General features: G+C 57.5%; 1 protein-coding gene across 4 annotated transcripts in view; it reads right to left on the bottom strand.

Moving 5' to 3' along the window:
• Nucleotides 1-18,502, bottom strand: part of FAM131C (family with sequence similarity 131 member C) — a 22,946-nt gene extending 4,444 nt beyond the window's left edge. Inside the window, exons 1-6 of one of the 4 annotated variants that reach the window (XM_049698570.1) lie at nucleotides 18,216-18,487; nucleotides 4,784-4,899; nucleotides 3,865-3,900; nucleotides 3,506-3,599; nucleotides 819-1,001; nucleotides 441-551 (exon numbers count right to left, since the gene is read on the bottom strand). In XM_049698570.1, coding sequence (XP_049554527.1) covers nucleotides 441-551; nucleotides 819-1,001; nucleotides 3,506-3,599; nucleotides 3,865-3,900; nucleotides 4,784-4,899; nucleotides 18,216-18,237 — 562 coding nt within the window. In that variant the 5' untranslated portion in view covers nucleotides 18,238-18,487. Of the gene's footprint in view, nucleotides 1-440; nucleotides 552-818; nucleotides 1,002-3,505; nucleotides 3,600-3,864; nucleotides 3,901-4,132; nucleotides 4,216-4,783; nucleotides 4,900-18,215 lie in introns of those variants that run through there. The other 3 variants (XM_004272442.3, XM_033433040.2, XM_049698573.1) reach the window with 3 other exon arrangements.

Genomic DNA, 18,502 nt, shown 5'->3' with positions numbered 1-18,502 from the left:
GACCCAGGCTCCCTGAAGCCCTCGGTAGGAACCTGGGGTCCTAGAAAGGTGTTAAGGCTCAGATCCTGGCTCTGATGCCTGTAGCTGTGTAATCTGAGGTGAGTGTCTTGATGCCTCCGTTTCCCTCATTTGTAAAATGGAGGTAACAGCACCTACTTCCTAGAGCTGTCATAAGAATAAAGTGAAATAACACATGTAAAGCACTTAGCACAGTGAGCACTTAATTCATGTTATCTATCTGTCTATCATCTATCTTTCTCTCCTTTATGCTCGCGGCACTCCTTGGGCAATGGGCAGGGCAAGGGTCACCAGCCCCATTTTTCAGATGAAGAAAAACTAAGGCTGAGGGACAGAGGGGCTTGTCTGAGGTCACAGGGCAGAGCGGGCACGCGGCCCCAGCTCTGCCATACCCAGCCCGCCCTGGCGCCCGTGGGCTGTACCCTGTAGCTGGATGACGTCCTGGGGGCTGTTCTCTGGGGGCAGCTCCTCGTCGTCCAGCGAGGACCAGGCACTCAGTGTGGCCTCCGTGATGGCAAACTGCTCGGCAACCCCTGTAGGGGACGGACCCGGCTCAGCAGGGGCACGGGCAGAGGGTGTGGGGGGCCTCCGGTGCCAGGTCACGCTGGCACCAGACACTGCCTCTTGGGGCTGCCCATCCATGCCCGGGCACGCTGATCAGCATGTGCCCACCAATGCCCCGGCCACCCCATGGCATTATTCTTGCCTGCCCAGACGATGCCCAGGTGGTGGTCCTGGGTCCCCTAAGGACTACAGCCCCGGCCAGTCCCCGTCCCCAAGCTCCCCCTCCGCCCTCTGACCTGCAGCAAAGCGGGCCTCGCGCAGCTCATCTGGGAGGCAGCAGTAATGCTCGTCCTCGGCTGTGGACAACTCCCAGCCTGAGCGCTGGGCACTCCAGCCCTTCCACTCGATGAGGTGGGCCACGCGGCCACGTGCCATGGCCGTGGGCTTTGTGATGTGGTCCTTGATGCTCTGCACCACTCCTGGGGCGATTGAGGGCAGCTGAGTGATGGCTCTGACCCAAGGCCCAGCTCAGGGCCCCACCCCCAATACCCCAGGCCCTCCAGTACCTCAGGGCAATCCAATGGCCTGTACCGCACATCCATTCAGCGCCCCGTCCTCTCCCAGTGCCCTGCGTCCGCAAAACCGACACCCACAGAGCCTGTACCTGTCCAGCTCCTCCCGCCAGGACAAAGCCTCATGCCCGCTGCCCGCCTGCCCCACGCCCTCCCACAGCCTGAGGCCCTCTCACATAGATGCTCCCCACACATCTGCAGGCCCCATGCCCCCCGCCGTGTCCTGCTTCCAATCAATGCTCCGCCCACCTGGTGCTTCTTCTCCAGAACTGTCGCACCCTTCATTCCCTCTGTGACCAAGTTTAGACCCTTCTGCTCAAGGAGATTCACTCAAGGATCCATTCAAGACCCACCCAGCCCTCCCTGTATCCATTAGTTAACAAGTTCCAAGAGAGAGCAGCCCCTGTGCCTAGGACACTGCCCGCTCAGCTGAGGGTGAGACCTGTAGCAGGCAGGGAAGGCTTCCTGGAAGAGGTAGACTGGAGTCCAGCTTGGAAGGCAGCTTGAGTTGGATAAACAGAGACAAGAGTGGAGGCTATTCCAGAGATGAGAAGAGGATGAAGGCATAGAAGAGTCTGGCATGGTTCCAGGACCACTGGGGACAAGACATGGGGCAACACGAGGAGCAGGGAGGCAGGAGAGGCTGGGAAGCCCAACAGGGGCCAGACCGGGGGCTCAGTGAGCCAGAATGAGGGCGCCACTGTTCTTCTTAGAGCAATGGGGAGCCACAGCAGGGTAATGAGCAAGAGAGTGACAAGCCAGACCTGTCGTTTAGGAAGAACATTAGGGGCCATTTAGAAGAGGATTAGGGGCCAAGGGTGGAGACAGGGGGACATTAGGGGCCATTGAAGGGATCCAGCAAGAGACAGGACAGGGCTGGGCAGATGGGGAGGAGGGCCTGGAGGGGTTCTTGTGAGTAGACCGGTCGGATGTGGAAGATGATAGATAGAAGGTTGTCAAGAATGATTCGGCATCTCCTTTAACCCAGGCTGAGAACTCAGATCTGGGAGTCACTGGTCCCAGAAGCCATGACGTGAGAAGCAGCAATATTTAAGAAAGAAAGGCATCCATGAAGGAAACTGAGACATAAAGCTCTGGGGAAATGGGAAAGATGGAGGTGGAAAGAAGGGGGAGACCCCCCCCACAGGTTGGGGAGTGCTGGCAACCAGAGAAGGTTTCTGGAGGCGGTGGTTCAGTGGCCCCCCGAGGCGCAGGTGAGGTGGAGGGAAGGGGTTTCAGGTGGAGGGAACGACAGGGGCAAATGTGTGGGGGCAGCAAGGGCCCCCTGGGGAGCTGTGAGGGATGTAAAGAATGGGAGCCTGAGGATCAAGGAGCAGAGCTGCGAGCAGAGGCTGGCTGGCCGAGAAGAGCCGGCGCTGTGGTCAACGCGGGGCAGATGCCGTGCTGGTCCGGCGTGCCCGCCCCCTGCCGCTGCAGGTGCTGCTGCCGGCTCACACCTGTGCCCTTCTTGGGAGCCTTGCCCTTAGCTGATGGGAGCTGCCTCACCCAGAGGTGCTCGGAAGGTGGCAGCCAGTGATGGACCGATGGAGGAGTAATATGAAACCAGCCACCTTGGGACTTCCCTGGTGGCGCAGTGGTTAAGAATCCGCCCGCCAGTGCAGGGGACATGGGTTTGAGCCCTGGTCCGGGAAGATCCCACATGCCGCGGAGCAACTAAGCCCGTGAGCCACAACTACTGAGCCCGCGTGCCACAACTACTGAAGCCCGCGCGCCTAGAGCCCGCGCTCCACAAAGAAGAGTGGCCCCCACTCACGCAACTAGAGAAAGCCCGTGCACAGCAGTGAAGACCCAACACAGCCAAAACAAACAAACAAACAAATACATTTATAAAAACAAAACCCAGCCACCTCGCCCCAAAGTGCCATGAATTCTGTGGTGCAAGTCATGCTCCTGTGCTCCCCATGGGATCAGGCTGAGAAAGACAAGACTTCCGCAGCTACACCTCTGCTGAGCTCCCTCCCCTGCCCTGTCCTGCTGCCCTTGCTCCCTACAGGCTTCCTCCGAGAATAACCTCTCAGGAAATCACTAGCACAATTCCCCTCTTGGGCTCTGCTTCTAGGGAATCTGACCCAAGTTGGCACGAGGGCAGGTTTCATGTGCTGCAGAGAAGCAGGGAGACTACAGCTGGCAGACACCTGGAAAATTGGGGCCATCCCCTCAGAACTTGTGGAGAACCCAACAATTTAACCCATGGTGGGGTCGGGGGTGGGGTGGGGTGGGCAGGAGCCCTAAGTCCTGCAGAGCTCAGCACGGAACCTGGCATTTAGAAAATGCTGAATCCAGCAGGGCCGCAGTCCTTCCAGCTGCAATTCAGCTTTGACCTTCCCACCGCCAGTGCCTGGGGGTTGCTATGCGAACTTCCAGGACAGGAGAGGGCAGCTGGAGCTTACCCACGAGGGACGAGGTGGCCAGGGCTGCCACGTTGTAGTTGCTGGAGCAGGATCTGGAGTCGGACAGGTAGCCGTTGGTGGTCTGGAAGCACCTCTGGAGAAACAGGGGTCGGGGGTGAGCAGGGTGGGGCAGACCTGCAAGATGATTTCCCCCCACCCCTCCCATCCCCATTACGCACCCTCCCCACATCCTCTGGCCATCTTGCCACTCCTCCACAGGACCATCTCCAGCCCTGTTTCCATCAGGCCCCCCTCCCCCAGGGCTGGCAGCCCTGTGTGCCCAGGCTGGGCCCAGCAGAGGGAGGGGCAATGGTGTCAGCTGGGGCTGGCTAGACTGGGGGATGGGCAAGTGCACTGACCTGCCAAGGATCCCAACAGAAATCCATCTGTTTGTCCTAAAACAAGAGGAGAAAGAGGAACAGGCAGGGTCTGGCCCACTGCGCCAGCAGATGGCGCGAATCCTGGAGCCCTGGCTGGTGGTGTGGGTCAGCCTTCTGGTCGCCCCTGAGGTCGGGGTCTGCCTATTCATGGGTCATGCCCTGGTGTCCCCTGGCATGCAGAGAGAGGAGCAGGGGGTGCAATGATGGCTCTGCCAGGAGACGCAGTGGGTTAGGGGATAGATCAGACCTGGGCTGGCCTTTGACTCTGCCACTTCCACCTGGGTATCCTTGGACTAGTGACTTAACATCTCAGAACATCAGCTTCGTCCTCTGTAAAATGGTAACAATGCCATTTATCTCACAGGTTGTGCTGAAGCGTAAATGACATAACGTAGGCAAAGTGCCTAGCACGACGCTTACCATGTGGTATGTGCTCAAAAAAAAAAAAAAAAAAAAGGGTAATTATATCAACTGGTAGGTTCAAGCCACAACCTCTGGGGCAAAGATGGAAATTATGCACGGATTTGAGGCCCTAGCAAGATCGTCCTGATCTACCTGGACTGAGAATTCCATTCCTGTACTCTCCAGCTGGAGTGCAGGCTGCTAAGGAGTCCGTGGGCTGGTAACAGAACATCTAATCTGCAAGGCTGAGTTAACTTGGGTGGGAAGCCCTTCAGCATGGGACTCTCTTTTCTAAATAGGTCTGGTCCAGTCCCTGATGCCCAGCCCAATTCAGACCTTCATCCAGCTGCATACCAACCCTGAGGGGTAGCGGCCAAGTTCGGCAGGGACAGAGGAGGCTGAGATGGTTTCTGCTCCCTGTGGGGAGCCGTAGGGCACAGCCCAGGAACCAGGGCATACGTGGGGGTGAAGGTGGGGACGAAGCGTGACCAGTTACCTTGCCAATGACATGGTCTGGAGCCACGATGGGTGGGCGGCTGGAGGGCGAGTCTGGGCTCAGGGGGGCCGTGCCCTGGGGCATGGGGCAGTCCTTGTGGGTACTTGTGAGCAAATCTGGAAAAAAGAAAGACAAGGAACTTAGAAAAGCCCAGAGCTCTCTTGCTCACGAAGCTTGTTCAAGCCAGTCCTGAGAGATGGGCGTTACTATATTATTACATCATTTCGTAGAAAACAGACTCAAGCTCACAGCAGGTGAGGAGGAGTCCAGCCAGATCCCCTCAGTGGGGGTTACTTGCCCACCTGCTTGTTACTCCACTTGCACTGATTCTAGTATCCACACTCCAGCAATTTTTTGACCTCACGGAGACCTCCAATCCACTTATTCTACCTTCCACTAACTCCTCATGTCCTCACTTCCCTCCTGGCCCAGCTACGACTTACTGGCGCATCCTACAAGCTCTCCTTTGCAGACACCCTTAACTCTCTTAACCCTGTTTAGTCTAACCCTCTGCCTGCTTCGTGCCTGGACCCTTCGAGCTGCACGTCGCTGGGGAAAGTCACGGGTGTCATGTTAAATCGGCGCCTGCCGGCCTCACACAGCCCGCTACCCAAGGATCCTTCTAGGTTTCTGATTCCTGCTAGTTTGCGTCCTGCGAGGTTGACTACCTCACCCTCTTTCCTTCTTGAACTCCCAACACTGACACCCCTGCTGCTCCCCGGACCTTGCTGCTGGCTTCTCTCCAGCCCTCAATGCAACCCAGGAGCCATCAGAAGGCATCACCCCACTCTCTCCACCTCAAATCATTGCCCTGCCCGCATGCCACATCGTCTGCTTTCCCTCTTGTGACAAAGGAATAACTGTCCCCACTCGGTCCAAGACCAGTCCCTCCCCACCCCCCCCGCCCCCCCCTGGGGTCTGGGCTCCGTCTCTGCCCTCCCTCCAGGGTGGGCTTCTGTGCTTTCTCGTGTTGCCTGTGTTCCCTCCCCACCAAGTCAGCCCATCAGCGTGGCACGGGCTGCAATGCCTCGCGGCCCAGGGACTCTTGCCAGCGTCCCCTCTCCTCTCTTCTGCCTCATGGAGTCCCCTCACCTCTGGGCCAGCCCCCAGCCCCCTCTCTTCCCCCCTTTAAAGACCTACTCCCAGCCCCTGCTTCCCTCTACTCCATGCTCACTCCTCTGTCCCCTTCGTGGCCAGACTTGTGTCCGACCTCTACTTCCCATCTTTTCCCATTTTCTCCTCCGCCTGTCCCAACCAGCCTTTCATGAGACAGCCCTTGGCAAGTGGCCAGAATCCTGCACGGGGGGGGGGTGGGGGGGGGGGTGGGGGTGGGGGGTGGGGGGTGGGGGGGTGGGGGGGCAAGTTCAGCGGCCCCATCTTCGGTGGCCACCCGGGAGGCACAAGGGTGTCGCCCATCCCTCCTTCCCTCTCCAGCCACACCCTTCTCTCGGCTTCCCTCCCACCTCCATGGCACTCTTCTTCATCCTCCCTCACTGCTCATCCCCTGAGCCCACCCCACCGCTCCATCCCGCGCCCCTTGCCTCCCTTCTCTCTCTCCCAAGAGATCTCACCCATATGTGGCTGACACCCACATTTACACCTCCAGCCCCGACTCTTTGCTTGAGCTCTTGAATGAGTTTCCAGCTCCCTACGTGGATGCCCAACAGGCATGTCAAGCAAACCCCGGGCAAAATGGAACTTGCAAACCTGAGTCCATCTTCCTTTACTTCCCCAATTCTAGAAAATGCAATGGTCCGCCCAGCTGTACCGACAAAAAATCCAGGAGCTTTCTGGGTGTCCTGCTTTCCCCACCTCTCCCCAACAACCCCATCCAATCACCCAGCAAGTCCCACTGGCTCTCTCTCAGAGCTTCATTCCAGATTTATCCTTCTCCATACCCACCGCTGTTCCCCTGGTGGGACCCATCACCTTCTCTCACCAACAGTCACCTGCTTCCCCTCCTGGCCCTGCCATCCACTCTCTACCCAGCAGCACAGGGACATCGCATTCCAGGTCAGACTGTCTTCACCTGCCCTGGCTTCCTTGCATCGCACTTTAGGAGAAGAGCCAGCCCCTCACCTCGGCCTTCAGGGCCGTACACGTCAGCTCGCCCACTCCTGACCTCAGTCCTCTGCCCGCCCCCTCGCTCACTGTTTCGGCCACTCTGGCCTCCTTGCTGCTCCTCCAATGGCCAAGCTTGTTCTTTGGCCTTGCTGTCCCCTCCCCTGCGCCTGGAACACTCTCTCCCCAGATCTTCCTGAACCTCATCATCCAGGACTCAGCTCAAGAGAGCCCTTCCCTGGCCACGCTGTTCAATGTGGCCCTCCCTGTCCCCAGGCCGGCCACCAGTCATCACCCTCTGATATTTCTGTTTATTTAAGAGTCCGACCGCTCTCCCCACAACGAAAGTGAGCACCTTGAGCACGGAGACCATGGCAACCCCGCTCAGCGCTCTGCGTCTTAGAGCCCCGCCTGCACTTAGTAGGTGCTCTGTAAACATCTGTGGGGATGACTTCCACCTTTATTACAGCATTTAGCACAGGATGTCTGGTAAAATTATTTATGTGTGTGGTGGGGGCGGGGCAGGGATCGGCCTGCCCCTGACGCATCCCCAGGGCCCACCACACTGTAAGTTCACAGTCCTTGCTGAGGGAATGAACACCTTGACCTTAGCAACTGGAATTGCTGCACTGAATCGTTGGGCCAAATTGAAGAGGACTCCTCCATCCCCCCCAGGATGACAGAGAACACCATGATCATTCATTTGATTCATGCATTTAGTTACTCTTCCGTTCACTGAAAAGTATTAGCTGAGCACCTACTATGTGCCTCGCGCTGTTCTGAGTACTGGGGACACAATGGTGAAGAAGACAGAGATGGTTTCTGCCCTCATGGAGCTGACGTTCTGGTGAGGGAGAGAGACTATTAACCGAAAACTCACAAATGAGTAAGACCCGTTAGGAAACAATAATAGCTATGAAGGAAAAAATGACAGCGTAAGTAGGAGAGGCTGCAGAGGGCTTCTCAGAGCTGAGGCCTGAGCATCAGGAAAAGCCCTGTTATGTCAAGATCTGGGGGATGATCGTTCATTCATTCATTCATGCATTCATTCATCCATCCATCCATCCATCCATCCATTCCTTCACCCGCTGAGCACCCATCTACTGGACGTCTACACTGTGCAAGCACCTGGGGACAAGGTAGGATTAACTCCATCCCTGCCCTCGGGGAGCTCCCAGTTTGATGCAGGAACACCTCCCCCGCAGAGCCCCTCACTCAAACACAAGGCTGAGCCAGGGGAACAGCAGTACCAGAGGAACGCTCTGCTTTCTACATTCTCCTTTCTCAGTGTGATGGCAGAGTCCCCACCTTGACCTAGAGAGGAAGGAATCTGTGGCTCAACCTGACAGGTGAGGAAACTGAGGCACAGATGGGGAAGCCACTAGCCCCAGGCACACAGTCAGTCGCCGGCAGTCAGGACCTGAGTCCTGTGGGTCTGACGCCGAGGTTCACTCTCTTCCAAAGCACAAAAAGAGTTTTGATGAGCTCGGGGTGGGGGTTGGGGGCTGCGCAGGAGAGCTGATGGCAGGGAGTTGGCCAGGAGGTAGGCGGTCCAGGAGAGCTGGGGATGGTGGTGCGGGAAGACGGTGGGGACGGCGCGGGTGGGCGGGGCTTGCACGAAGCCGTGGGGTCTGGAAGGAGTCTGCCAGGAGCAGAAGCGTCTGGGCTGCCAGAGGGAGGGGGGCCCTCTGCGGGACACTGGTCCCAGCCTGCAGCCTATCCAGCCCTGGGCACTGGCTCCCACCACCCCTTTCTGGCTTGGGCCAGCGCGGGCAGAGGCGGAGGAGCTGACGGCATGGAAGTCGACAGGGCTTCCTGGAAGAAGCTGAGGCCAGGGAGGGTCTGAGGCTGGAGATGAGACACGTCAGGCAACCCCAGAGACGGGGCTGGGGGCGCCACTGGTGGATGGAGGAGAGTGGGCTGAACTGGAGACTCGGGGTAACAGGGAGGGAAGAACTGGGTGGCAGGGGATGGTGTGGCTGCTGCACCCAATCCCCCAGATCCCGGTGGATCTGTTTCTCCCGATTTTGTGCACCCACAGTCCCCTCCCCACGTACTTTGCTTCCAACAGGCAGCACCTGAGGCTCTTTCTAGGCGGGCTGCCCGCGGGCAACTGGGCTGAAACTGAGAAGTGATGCTGCTCCCACCGGAGCGACCCTTAGCCCATGACTGGAGGGGCAGGACCCCAGGTCCTCTGTTTTGGGTGGGAAAACACTGAGCTTCACTTTCATCCCAGAGTTCCCTGTGGGATTAGGCGGAAACCACCCCCCGCAGGACGACACACTTTCCTGGCTGCATCTCCTCTGCCTCACTCTCTCCACTGCTGTACTGGTTTCCTCTCTAAGATTTCCTTCACATTCCAGCTGTACCCACTCACATTCCAGCTGTACCCCCATCCCCATTTCAGAGTCTGCTCCTGAGGAACTGCTCCTAAGACAGCTGGGTGAGGCTCTGGTGCCAGACTGCCCTGTTCAAATCCTGGGTCTGCCCTTTATTACCGTGGGACCTTGAACAAGTGACTTTGCCTCTCCAAGCCTCTATTTCCACATCTGTAAAATGGGCAGCTGAGGGGGACTGCTCCTGTTCCTCAGGAATTGTCTACCAGGATCCAAACTGAGAACCAAGACACTTTGAGGGCCCCGCTTTTGAAGAAAGTCGCTGTCAGGGGGTGGAGGCGGGATGCGGGTAGCAGACGCTCTCTTCAAAGTGGCTGAAACCGGCTCTGCTACCCCAGCCGTCAACCCCCTTCTGACTCTGACTACCTATTTCTCCCCACGGGGGCTCCCAGAGACTCACCTGCAGAAATCTGGGAGGCCTGCAAAGGGGAACATTGTGTTGTCAAGGGTCAAGGAGACACTGAGGAAGGGGCCAGGTTTGAGCCTTGCTCCGCCCAAGGCTCCATTTTTGCTCCATTCTTGAGCAGTCCCCTAAGAGGGCTGCTTGCAGGCAAGAGGACCCCAGCCCCAAGCGGCTGCAGGGTGGATCACTTTAGGGGGAAAAGGGAATTTGGCAGGGAATGCAAGAGGTCAAATCAGGTCAGATCTCCCACGACATGGGCTCTATAGTGGGGAGCCCCTCCCGCCGCCACCATGGCTCCCCAGAGAATTCACACGTGCTAACCCGAGAGACCCTGGCCCCCCTCCCACCTCATGTCCCTCCTCTCCTCCTCTCTCACTCCAACACACTCCTGCCTCAGGGCCTTTGCACTGCCCGTTTGTTCCTTTTCTCCATCTGGGACTCTCCTGCCACCTACAGGTTCACTCCCTCCCTCCGTTCATGTCTCTGCTCAAATGTTACAACCTCAGCGAGGCCTCCCCCAACCATCTTATTTAATATGACACCCGACTCTTTCTATCCCTTCACCCTGTTTTACACCCATCACTCCACAATGTGTGTGTCTGTTTCCTTGTTCATGGTTTCTCACTGGAACATGAGCTCTGTGAGGACTGGGACCTGGTGTTATTTGCTATGTTAGTCCCAGCACCTGCCTAGGGCCTGGCACATAGTAGGTGCTCATTAAACATTTGTTGTAAGAATGAAGGAATGAATATTTGCTTGCCTACAACACAGAGGCTTCATCGCTGAGCCAGTGGTAGCCAAGGGAGACCACTAGAGCTCCAGATAAACACAAATGTCTAGGCCATTTTTTCTCAAGTTCCTCATGCCAGACCCCACCATGTCAGAGAAGAAAGGGACCCAGAGAGGAGAGGGAGGCCTGCAGAGTAAAGAGCAGCCAGCCATGGCCGACGGGGAGAAGGAGAGGGTCAGACGGGATGCGAGATGCAAGTTGTCATCCAAACTGGGTGGACTGGACTTATTGTCCAAAAGAGGCTAGAGAGTTCTGGAATCTGCCTGAAGGCTGTTACGGGTGGGCAGGTCAGGGAGGTTCAAGTGAGACTGTCTGGAGAGGGGACTGGAGAAAAGGACAGTGGAGCCAGGTTAAGCCCCCACCCGCTGAATCCACAGCTCAGTGACCCGGGCGCTAAGAGCAGCGAGGGCAGCGTGGGATCATGGGGGCTAAGCCGTGCACCCCACAGTGTCCAATACATCTTGCTCTTTATGCCCAGTCCTGGCTGTGTGACCCTGACAGAGTCCTGCCCCGCTCCGGGCATCAGAGTTTCCATGTGTGCAAAGGCAACGTTCCAGGTCCCTCAAAGGTGGTGTTCAAACCAGGGGCGCAAAAAAAAAAAATTAAAAAAAAAAAAAAAAAAAAAAACCAGGGGCGCATCCTTTAGTGGGTCAAGCAAGCAATTTACTAGGTCATATTTTTAAAGAATGAAGTAGAATTGAGTAGAATAGAAAATATCAGAACCCACTGCAGAGACAGGCTAAGTCTTATTTCACGAAGCCTCTGTTTAAATTGCACAGACACACATGTGTGCACCTGTGTGTGTACTGGATTACGATGCGAAATAATTTATTCTTATGGGTCCAGTCAAAAAAGTTTGAAAGTCTCACTCTTAAGGTGCCAGCATGCACAAGCTGGGGCCTCCAAGGTGGAGAGAGGGTGATGCTGGCTACAGACTACCCCTGGGAACTCTGAAGGGTGAGGGAATATCTCCAGGCCCCTGCCCATCGCCCGAAGCTGTTTTAGAACTCTGCAACCACAGGCCAGGGAGCAAGGGGAGCTGGCAGGTGATGTCCAAGGCCTGGAGGGACGTGACTTGAACAAAGTGATCTGTCGACGTGGTGGCGGACGTGGGCTCCTGGCTCCCAGCCCCCTCCCCAGCTTTCCTGCCCCCCACCTCAGCTGGGGTGCAGGCGCCTCTGCCAAAGCTGCCTTCTCCCCTGAGGACTTTGGCCCCGTGATGTCACAGGCTGGTTGCTATGGAGACGTCAGGTAATGAACCAGCCCAGGGTGAAATCACAGGCTGCTTTTCGCCCAGCTGGGACCGGCAGCCACGTCACCACCGGCAACTGGAAAAACACAGCTTTCATGTGGGGTGGGGGCTGGGGGATAGCCTGAGGAGACCCCTAGCCTCTGCTCCTGTGGGCACCTTCCTCTCCCAAGGGAGCTGTGGAGATACCCCCCCTTTCCCAGTCCACACCCTACTCCCCCAAACTCAAGGTCTGAGGCTCCTTCTGACTGCCCCCCTCCCCCACCTGCCCTGGCCACAGAAGTGACGGGCCTCTGGTTGCCACGGCAGCCTGGACGGGGCCACCCTGATCCTTCAAAGAGAGGGGTGTCATCTAGATGTCCCCTCCATCCCTCTGCCTTCAACCGGAGCTTCCCTGCGAACCAAGGATGCTTCCTGCCTTCCCATGCCAGCTCCTCAACCTGCTAGAGTCCAGCCACCCGAGCAGATCCTCCTGATGTTTCACCTAAACCCCCCTGGCTGCAAACGCTCCCACACTGGTTTTCTCTGCTCGTTCCTTGGGTGCGTCTGCAACACTACCACCCAGATTCTTCTCACTTCCTTCCCAGTCGTCCAGCCCCTCGAGCTGTTCCTTGGTGCCTATGTCCCAGCCCACTTGTCATCGTGGCTGCCACCTCCCCCAAAGTGTCTCCCAGGGCTCCACACCCCGGGAGGACATAGTGGTTCCAGGCTTAACCTTGCTCCTTCTCAGCAGCCCAGAGAGGGCAGACCTCCTCTTGAAAGCACACAGTAAACTGAGCAGCAGTCGAAGCCCCTTGTGATGACCCTCCCTGGACAGTCACGGGCCTCCCCACTAAGCTTCTTGGGACCCCTGCGGCCAAGGGCACGATGCGGTCCTCCAGCCATCCGCGCCCTAGGTGTGTGCCGCGCAGCTGTAACATGCCAGGTTCCTGCCTTGCACCGAAGACAGCACAGGGGGCAAGGCCTTCCTTGCACAGTCCCTGCCCTGGGTTTAAATCCTGGCTTTTCACTGTCAGCTCCAGGGCTGTGGGCCTGTGACGCGGCCCCTGGGAGCCTCAGGTTCTCATCTGTGAAATGAGAATACTGGCGGGTGGCCGTGAGGATGAAGCACTCCATAAACGACAGCGGCTCTGTCCCCCCTCTCCTCCCAGACCTCACATCCTCTTTCTGGACCCTGGGACAGATCTCAGGCACCACTCCTCTGGTCCTTCCCCAGGGCTGGAGCTTGCCCTGGGGGACTCTGCAGACGGAGGCCACCAAGGATGAGTCCTTGTGAGTCACTGCCATGGCCGCAGTCCGTCCCTCTGAACTTGGCAGTGGCCTGGCCTTTAGGAGACAAAGTGTCCCCCGCCCCCCAGGACACTGATTTACAGGTCACCAGCTCCATGTCCACGGCAGTAGCTCCATAAGTGAGTCGATACAACTCAGAGCTGCCCAAAGGGGTCCCTTTCCATGTTCTCTTCAGGACTTTCCACACATCCTAGCTCCTTTTTACTCCCTCTGCCATCCTGTGGCCCAACTTCTTTGAACACCCTGATCTAGCCTCACCTCCTCCAGGCAGCCTGCCTAGATTGTCTTCAGATGTATTAGGCTATTACCTTACCAGCAGCCCTAATGGGCAAAGTCTGGCATACAGTGATTTGCTTGCACTGTTTATTGAACACCTACTATGTGTCAGGTACTATCCTAGGCCTTTCGATCCATTATCTCTGATTCAATCTTAATAACAACCCAGCAAAGTAGGTACTGTTATGCCCATTTACATATGGGGAAACTGAGGCTCAGAGAGGTTAAATCACCTCTGCAAGGTCACCTACTAGTAAGTGGCAGAAATGAGGTTCAAACCTAGGCCAGTCTGAAACGCCAAAGCTTGTGCTCCAACCACCGACCAGCGCTGATCTCCTGAGAGGGTCCTCAGGCTGTTTTTCCACCTGTGTGTCCGGCCTCCCCCACTAGACAATTCCAAGGGCAAGGTTGTGTCTCCCTCCTCAGACTGTGAGCTTCTAAATGGCAAGGCCGATGGGGGCGGGGGATGAATTGGGAGATTGGGATTGACATATATACACTATTGATGCTATGTATAAAATAGATAACTAATGAGAACATACTGTATAGACAGGGAACTCTACTCAATGCTCTGTGGTGACCTAAATGGGAAGGAAATCCAAAAAAGAGGGGATTATATGTATACGTATACCTGATTCACTTTGCTGTACAGCAAAAACTAACACAACAGTGTAAAGCAACTATACTCCAATAAAAATTTTTTAAAAAAGGGGGGGCAAGGCCCCATCTACCCCTTCCTCAGTCTCTCCACCGTGCCCAGGGGGACTCTGCTCACGGCTCTGCTAGGGCCAAGGTGAGACGGGCCTTGGGGGGCTGGGAATGGAGGGGTCACAGTCAGTGGGCCTGAGTACTGGGAGTGGTTCTGGTCGGCTCCTTTAGAGCTTGTGCCTCCTCCCAGACATAATCAGATGCCTGGCCTTCCAGAAGGAACTCCTCGGTCTCCAGTTTCCACTCTCACCACCCGCCAGTGCCCGGTGCACTAGATCCAGGCGGGAGGTGCGGGGGGTGGGGGTGGGGGTGGGGCAAGAGGCTGATGGGTTGGCCTGGAGGAGTGGGCTGGGGCGGAAAGGGACAGGCAGAGAGGCTCTGGAGCCAGGGGCATGGGATGGGCACTGAGAGACCCGGAGCTGGACAGAGCGGGGTAGACAGATTGCTCTGTACAGATTGTCACCATCGGTGGTAGCAAAGCCCAAACAGAATGCTAACACTGGAGTTATTCCAGAGGGCTGAATTTCTTGAGCATTGGCCACACGCTCAGTACCTCCGTCCATGTGGGGACATGAGAAAGCAAAGGGCAGGTGTTCCGTGCTCAGGCTCTGGGATCCTGGATCCCAGACAGTCGTGGATTCAAATCCTGCCTCTCTGTGTTCTGGCTGTGTGACCTCAGGTAAGACCCTTCCCATCTCTGAGCCCTACATCCCCCCTCCAGGGCTGAATGAGGACTAACGAGGCCAGGTGAGTGATGCCTCAGGCAGCGCAGGATAAGCAGCCAACAAATGGTGGCTTAAAAATAGATAATGAACACAAAATAGCCTCCAGAAACAGCCTTTGTTGCCTTAATCTGGTCCCAATCACTTTCCCCCATGTTCTCAGCACCTCAAATGCTTGTTTCTTTTCCCATGAGGCAGGACGGTGCTGGAAGCCTCCGCAGCTTGCCCTTTCCCAGCCAAGAGAGGGTCTGGATTAGCTGTCTACACAGAAGGGTAATAATAAAAATTAAAGTGACAGCTAACACAGTATTTACCACATGCCAGGTACTGGTCTGAGTGCTTTACGTGAATTAAGTCATTTAATCCCCTCCCAGTAACTCTAAGATGTCAATACCAGTATTATTCCCATTTTACAGACGAGAACACTGAGATACATATACAAGGTTAAGTAACTTGCTGAGGTCACAAAGCTAGTGGATGGCGGAGCAGGGATGCGAACCCAGGCTAGCCGGCTCCAGAGTCCGCACTCTTTTTTTAAAAAAATTAATTAATTTACTTTTGGCTGCGTTGGGTCTTTGTTGCTGCATGCGGGCTTCCTCTAGTTGCGGCGAGTGGGGGCTACTCTTCGTTGTGGTGCATGGGCTCTAGGCGTGCAGGATTCAGTAGTTGTGGTGCATGGGCTTAGGTCAGATCTCCGTCACATGTGGGATCTTCCTGGACCAGGGCTCTACCCGTGTCCCCTGCATTGGCAGGCGGATTCTTAACCACTGTGCCACCAGGGAAGTCCCAGAGTCTGCACTCTTAGCCTCCCAGGCCTGGCTCGCAGAAGCTAAGTGCTGCCCAGTGCTGGGATGGGGTGGCTCTCCCAGGTGTGGCTTACACCTGGGGTTTGGCTGGGGTGGTCCCCGTTGCACGTGGGCTCTGGACTTGGTATGGGTGTCAGCAGGAGGTCAGCAATTCCTGGCCTGGCTGCAGGTTGAGCCCTTGACACAGGGAAGTGCTTCAAGTAACAGGGCTGTTGTTAGCAACTGGTGCAGGTGTGGAGATTCAGAGGTTCGTGGGGGCTCCAGCTGGCAGCTGGAGAGGAGTAGGACAGCCCGGCCCTGGGTCCGAGGGCTGGCTGTGTGGTGCAGAGGACAAGGGCCCAGGCTCCAGAGTCAGCGTGACTGGGTTCAAGTCCTGCTTCTGCTCTTTCTTTCTTTCCTTCTCCCTTTCTCTCTCCCTTCGTTCTTTCAAAATATTTATTTATTTATTTTTGGCTGCATCGGGTCTTAGTTGCGGCATGCGGGATCTTTCACTGTGGCACGCGGGCTTCTCTCTAGTTGTGGCACGAGGGCTTAGTTGCCCCGCAGCATGTGGGATCTTACTTCCCTGACCAGGGATTGAACCTGTGTCCCCTGCATTGGAAGGCGGATTCTTAACCACTGGACCACCAGGGAAGCCCTGCTCTTTCTTAGCTATGCAGCCTCGGGCTCTGCTCAGTTTCCCTGCTTGTAAAAATGGGGACTGTGATAGTATAAGACCCCAAGTTAGCTAGTTGCGCCTTGAATGTTCCCACCAGTACTCGGTAAGCCGTAAGCACTCTGGGAGCATTAGTGATGACTAGAGGGGTGGGTGGCCTCCACTTAATGGTTTGGTCACCCAGAACCCGGAGTACTGGGACGACGGCTGTCCTCTGCTGAAGTGGTCTCACACCTTCTTTACGGGCATCCAACTCGCCTGCGTGCATGTTGAGACTGGAAGTAGGCCGACCCCTCAGGACGGGGACAAGGTCAGAATACACAACGGGGAGCCCAAGCCACTGAAGGAAGGGTGGAGAAGACCCATCTCAGGCCAGTGTGACCTCAGACAGGCAGGGCAGAGGGTTCCAGCACCAGGTATGGGGTAGCAGCCAGAGGACCTGGGTCCCAGCCCCAATCCTGGCACCACCTGGCAGCCTGACCTTGGTCTGCAGGTCACAGGCAAGTCCACCTGGGGCTGGGCCTCCAGCACCTGGCACAGGATGGCCAAGTGATGGGGGAGGGACACAGTCAACAAGGAAACACCAGATCCCCAACACCTGGAGCCTGCCCAGAGCCTTCGAGGTTTCTGCAGACACACTGAGAGCCTGTGGGTTCTGAAGAACACGAAATACTCTTCACTCTTAATACCACCTTCCCCTCTGGCCAGGCTGTAGGCGTCAGAGCACATGCTGTGCTGGGCTCACCGCCTCTGGGTGCCCAGCATGTAAACAGTGCCTGGCACACAGTAGGTGTCATGCTAACAGCAGCTTAATGAATAAATAAGTGAATGAACCTTACGCAGCCTAAGCCCCACCCAGGATCCCAGCCCCGACACCCTCCTGAGACACCCTAAGCCACTTACCTGAATGTCCCACATGGACTTGTGGGCAGAGCCCCACAGAGGCCAGAGGATGGGGGGAGGGGACAAGGTCCCCTCCAGAACCTGCCCAGCCCCTCCCCAAGGCCTGGGCATCCCTCCACACCTGAGTAAGCTACTGGGGGTGATGGGTGGGGTGGCAGCCCCCCAAGGCCATGGTTGGAGTCAGTGGATTGGGCTTCAGCCTGCAGGGCTGGAGCCAAGGCCTCAGTCACCCCCTCACCTCACCCCCCCCAACTGGTCCCACTGTGGGGTGAAGTTACCAGGGTGGGAGAATGACCCAGCCAGCCTCTTCTACAATGCTGCTCAGCAGCCTGTCGGGAAACTGATGGTGGGGAGGGTTCCAAAGACCCATCTGCCCACCCCCCCTGCTCTGTGTAGAAGTCCCTGCCACCCCCAAACCTCCCCCCACCCAGGGCAGCTCTCTCAGGCTCCCTGGGGACCACCTTGGGGAGAGCCATGGAGCTCAGGCACAGAAGGAGAGTGGGATAGTGCCCAAAGGCCCAGGGGTTACTGGGAACATCAGCTGTCTCTGTCTCTTCCTGTCCCCTGACCGAGGATGGGGGTGGGGCTGAGGAGTTAGGGATGAGGGTGGGGGAAGGGGAACCTCCTTTATAACCTGTTCATCTCCATTAACCCCTTGCTGCCAATGGGGTTCAGGGTCTCTGAAGACAGGGGCATGGGGTAAGGGGACAGAGTGGGGACACTGAACTACTAAGGCCTGTGTCTTGCGGGGTGTGGGAAGGAGGGTCAGCTTGCTCTCCTGGTGCCCCGCAGTGACCCCAGAGAAGCCAGGAGCAAGCAGAAGCCTCCGTCCCTTCCGAGGCACACGGCAGGGGGTGTGTGGCTGCCTGCTGCAAAGGAAGCGACCCTGCTTCTGCCGCCTGGTGCGGTGTGGGTCTAAGCGGGGCTGGGGATGCGGTGACCTCCCCACGCTCTCTCTCCGCGCTGCTACCCCCCCCCACAACGCCCTGTCCCCCTCGGGGCACCGTGTCCCCTGGGGCTCGGCGGGGGTGGGGTGCGGCCGGCCGGGAAGGGCGGGTCGTCCCCACTACCCCCACCGAGGTTCTTTGGAGCGGCCGAGGGGACGTGCGCGCGTCCCCGGCGCGGGGCCCCGGACGCCCGATCTCCTTCCCTTACGGTCCGCGGCCCCCTCACCTCGCGACACGCAGGAGCCCATCACGGGGCCGCGGGGCCGGGCCGCTGCGCCTTGGGTGCGCCGGGCCGCCGGGCGCTCATGTCTCCTCGGGCTCGGGGCTCACGCGCGGCGCTGGCGCAGCGGAAGCGCGGACGAGCGGAGAAGGGGCCGGGGCTCCGCTCGCCTCAGCCGCCGCTCCCGCCGGGTCGTCCACGCCAACGCCGCCGCCGCCGCCGCAGCGCCCGGCTCACCTCGCGCCGCCGCCTCGCGAGCCGCGCCCGCCCCTGCCAGACGCGGGCAGCACGGC

Source organism: Orcinus orca, chromosome 1, assembly GCF_937001465.1.
Source record: "Orcinus orca chromosome 1, mOrcOrc1.1, whole genome shotgun sequence".
NCBI lineage: Eukaryota > Metazoa > Chordata > Mammalia > Artiodactyla > Delphinidae > Orcinus > Orcinus orca.
The sequence above is the reverse complement of the archived record's forward strand: the minus strand, read 5'-3'. Positions and strand labels throughout refer to the sequence as shown.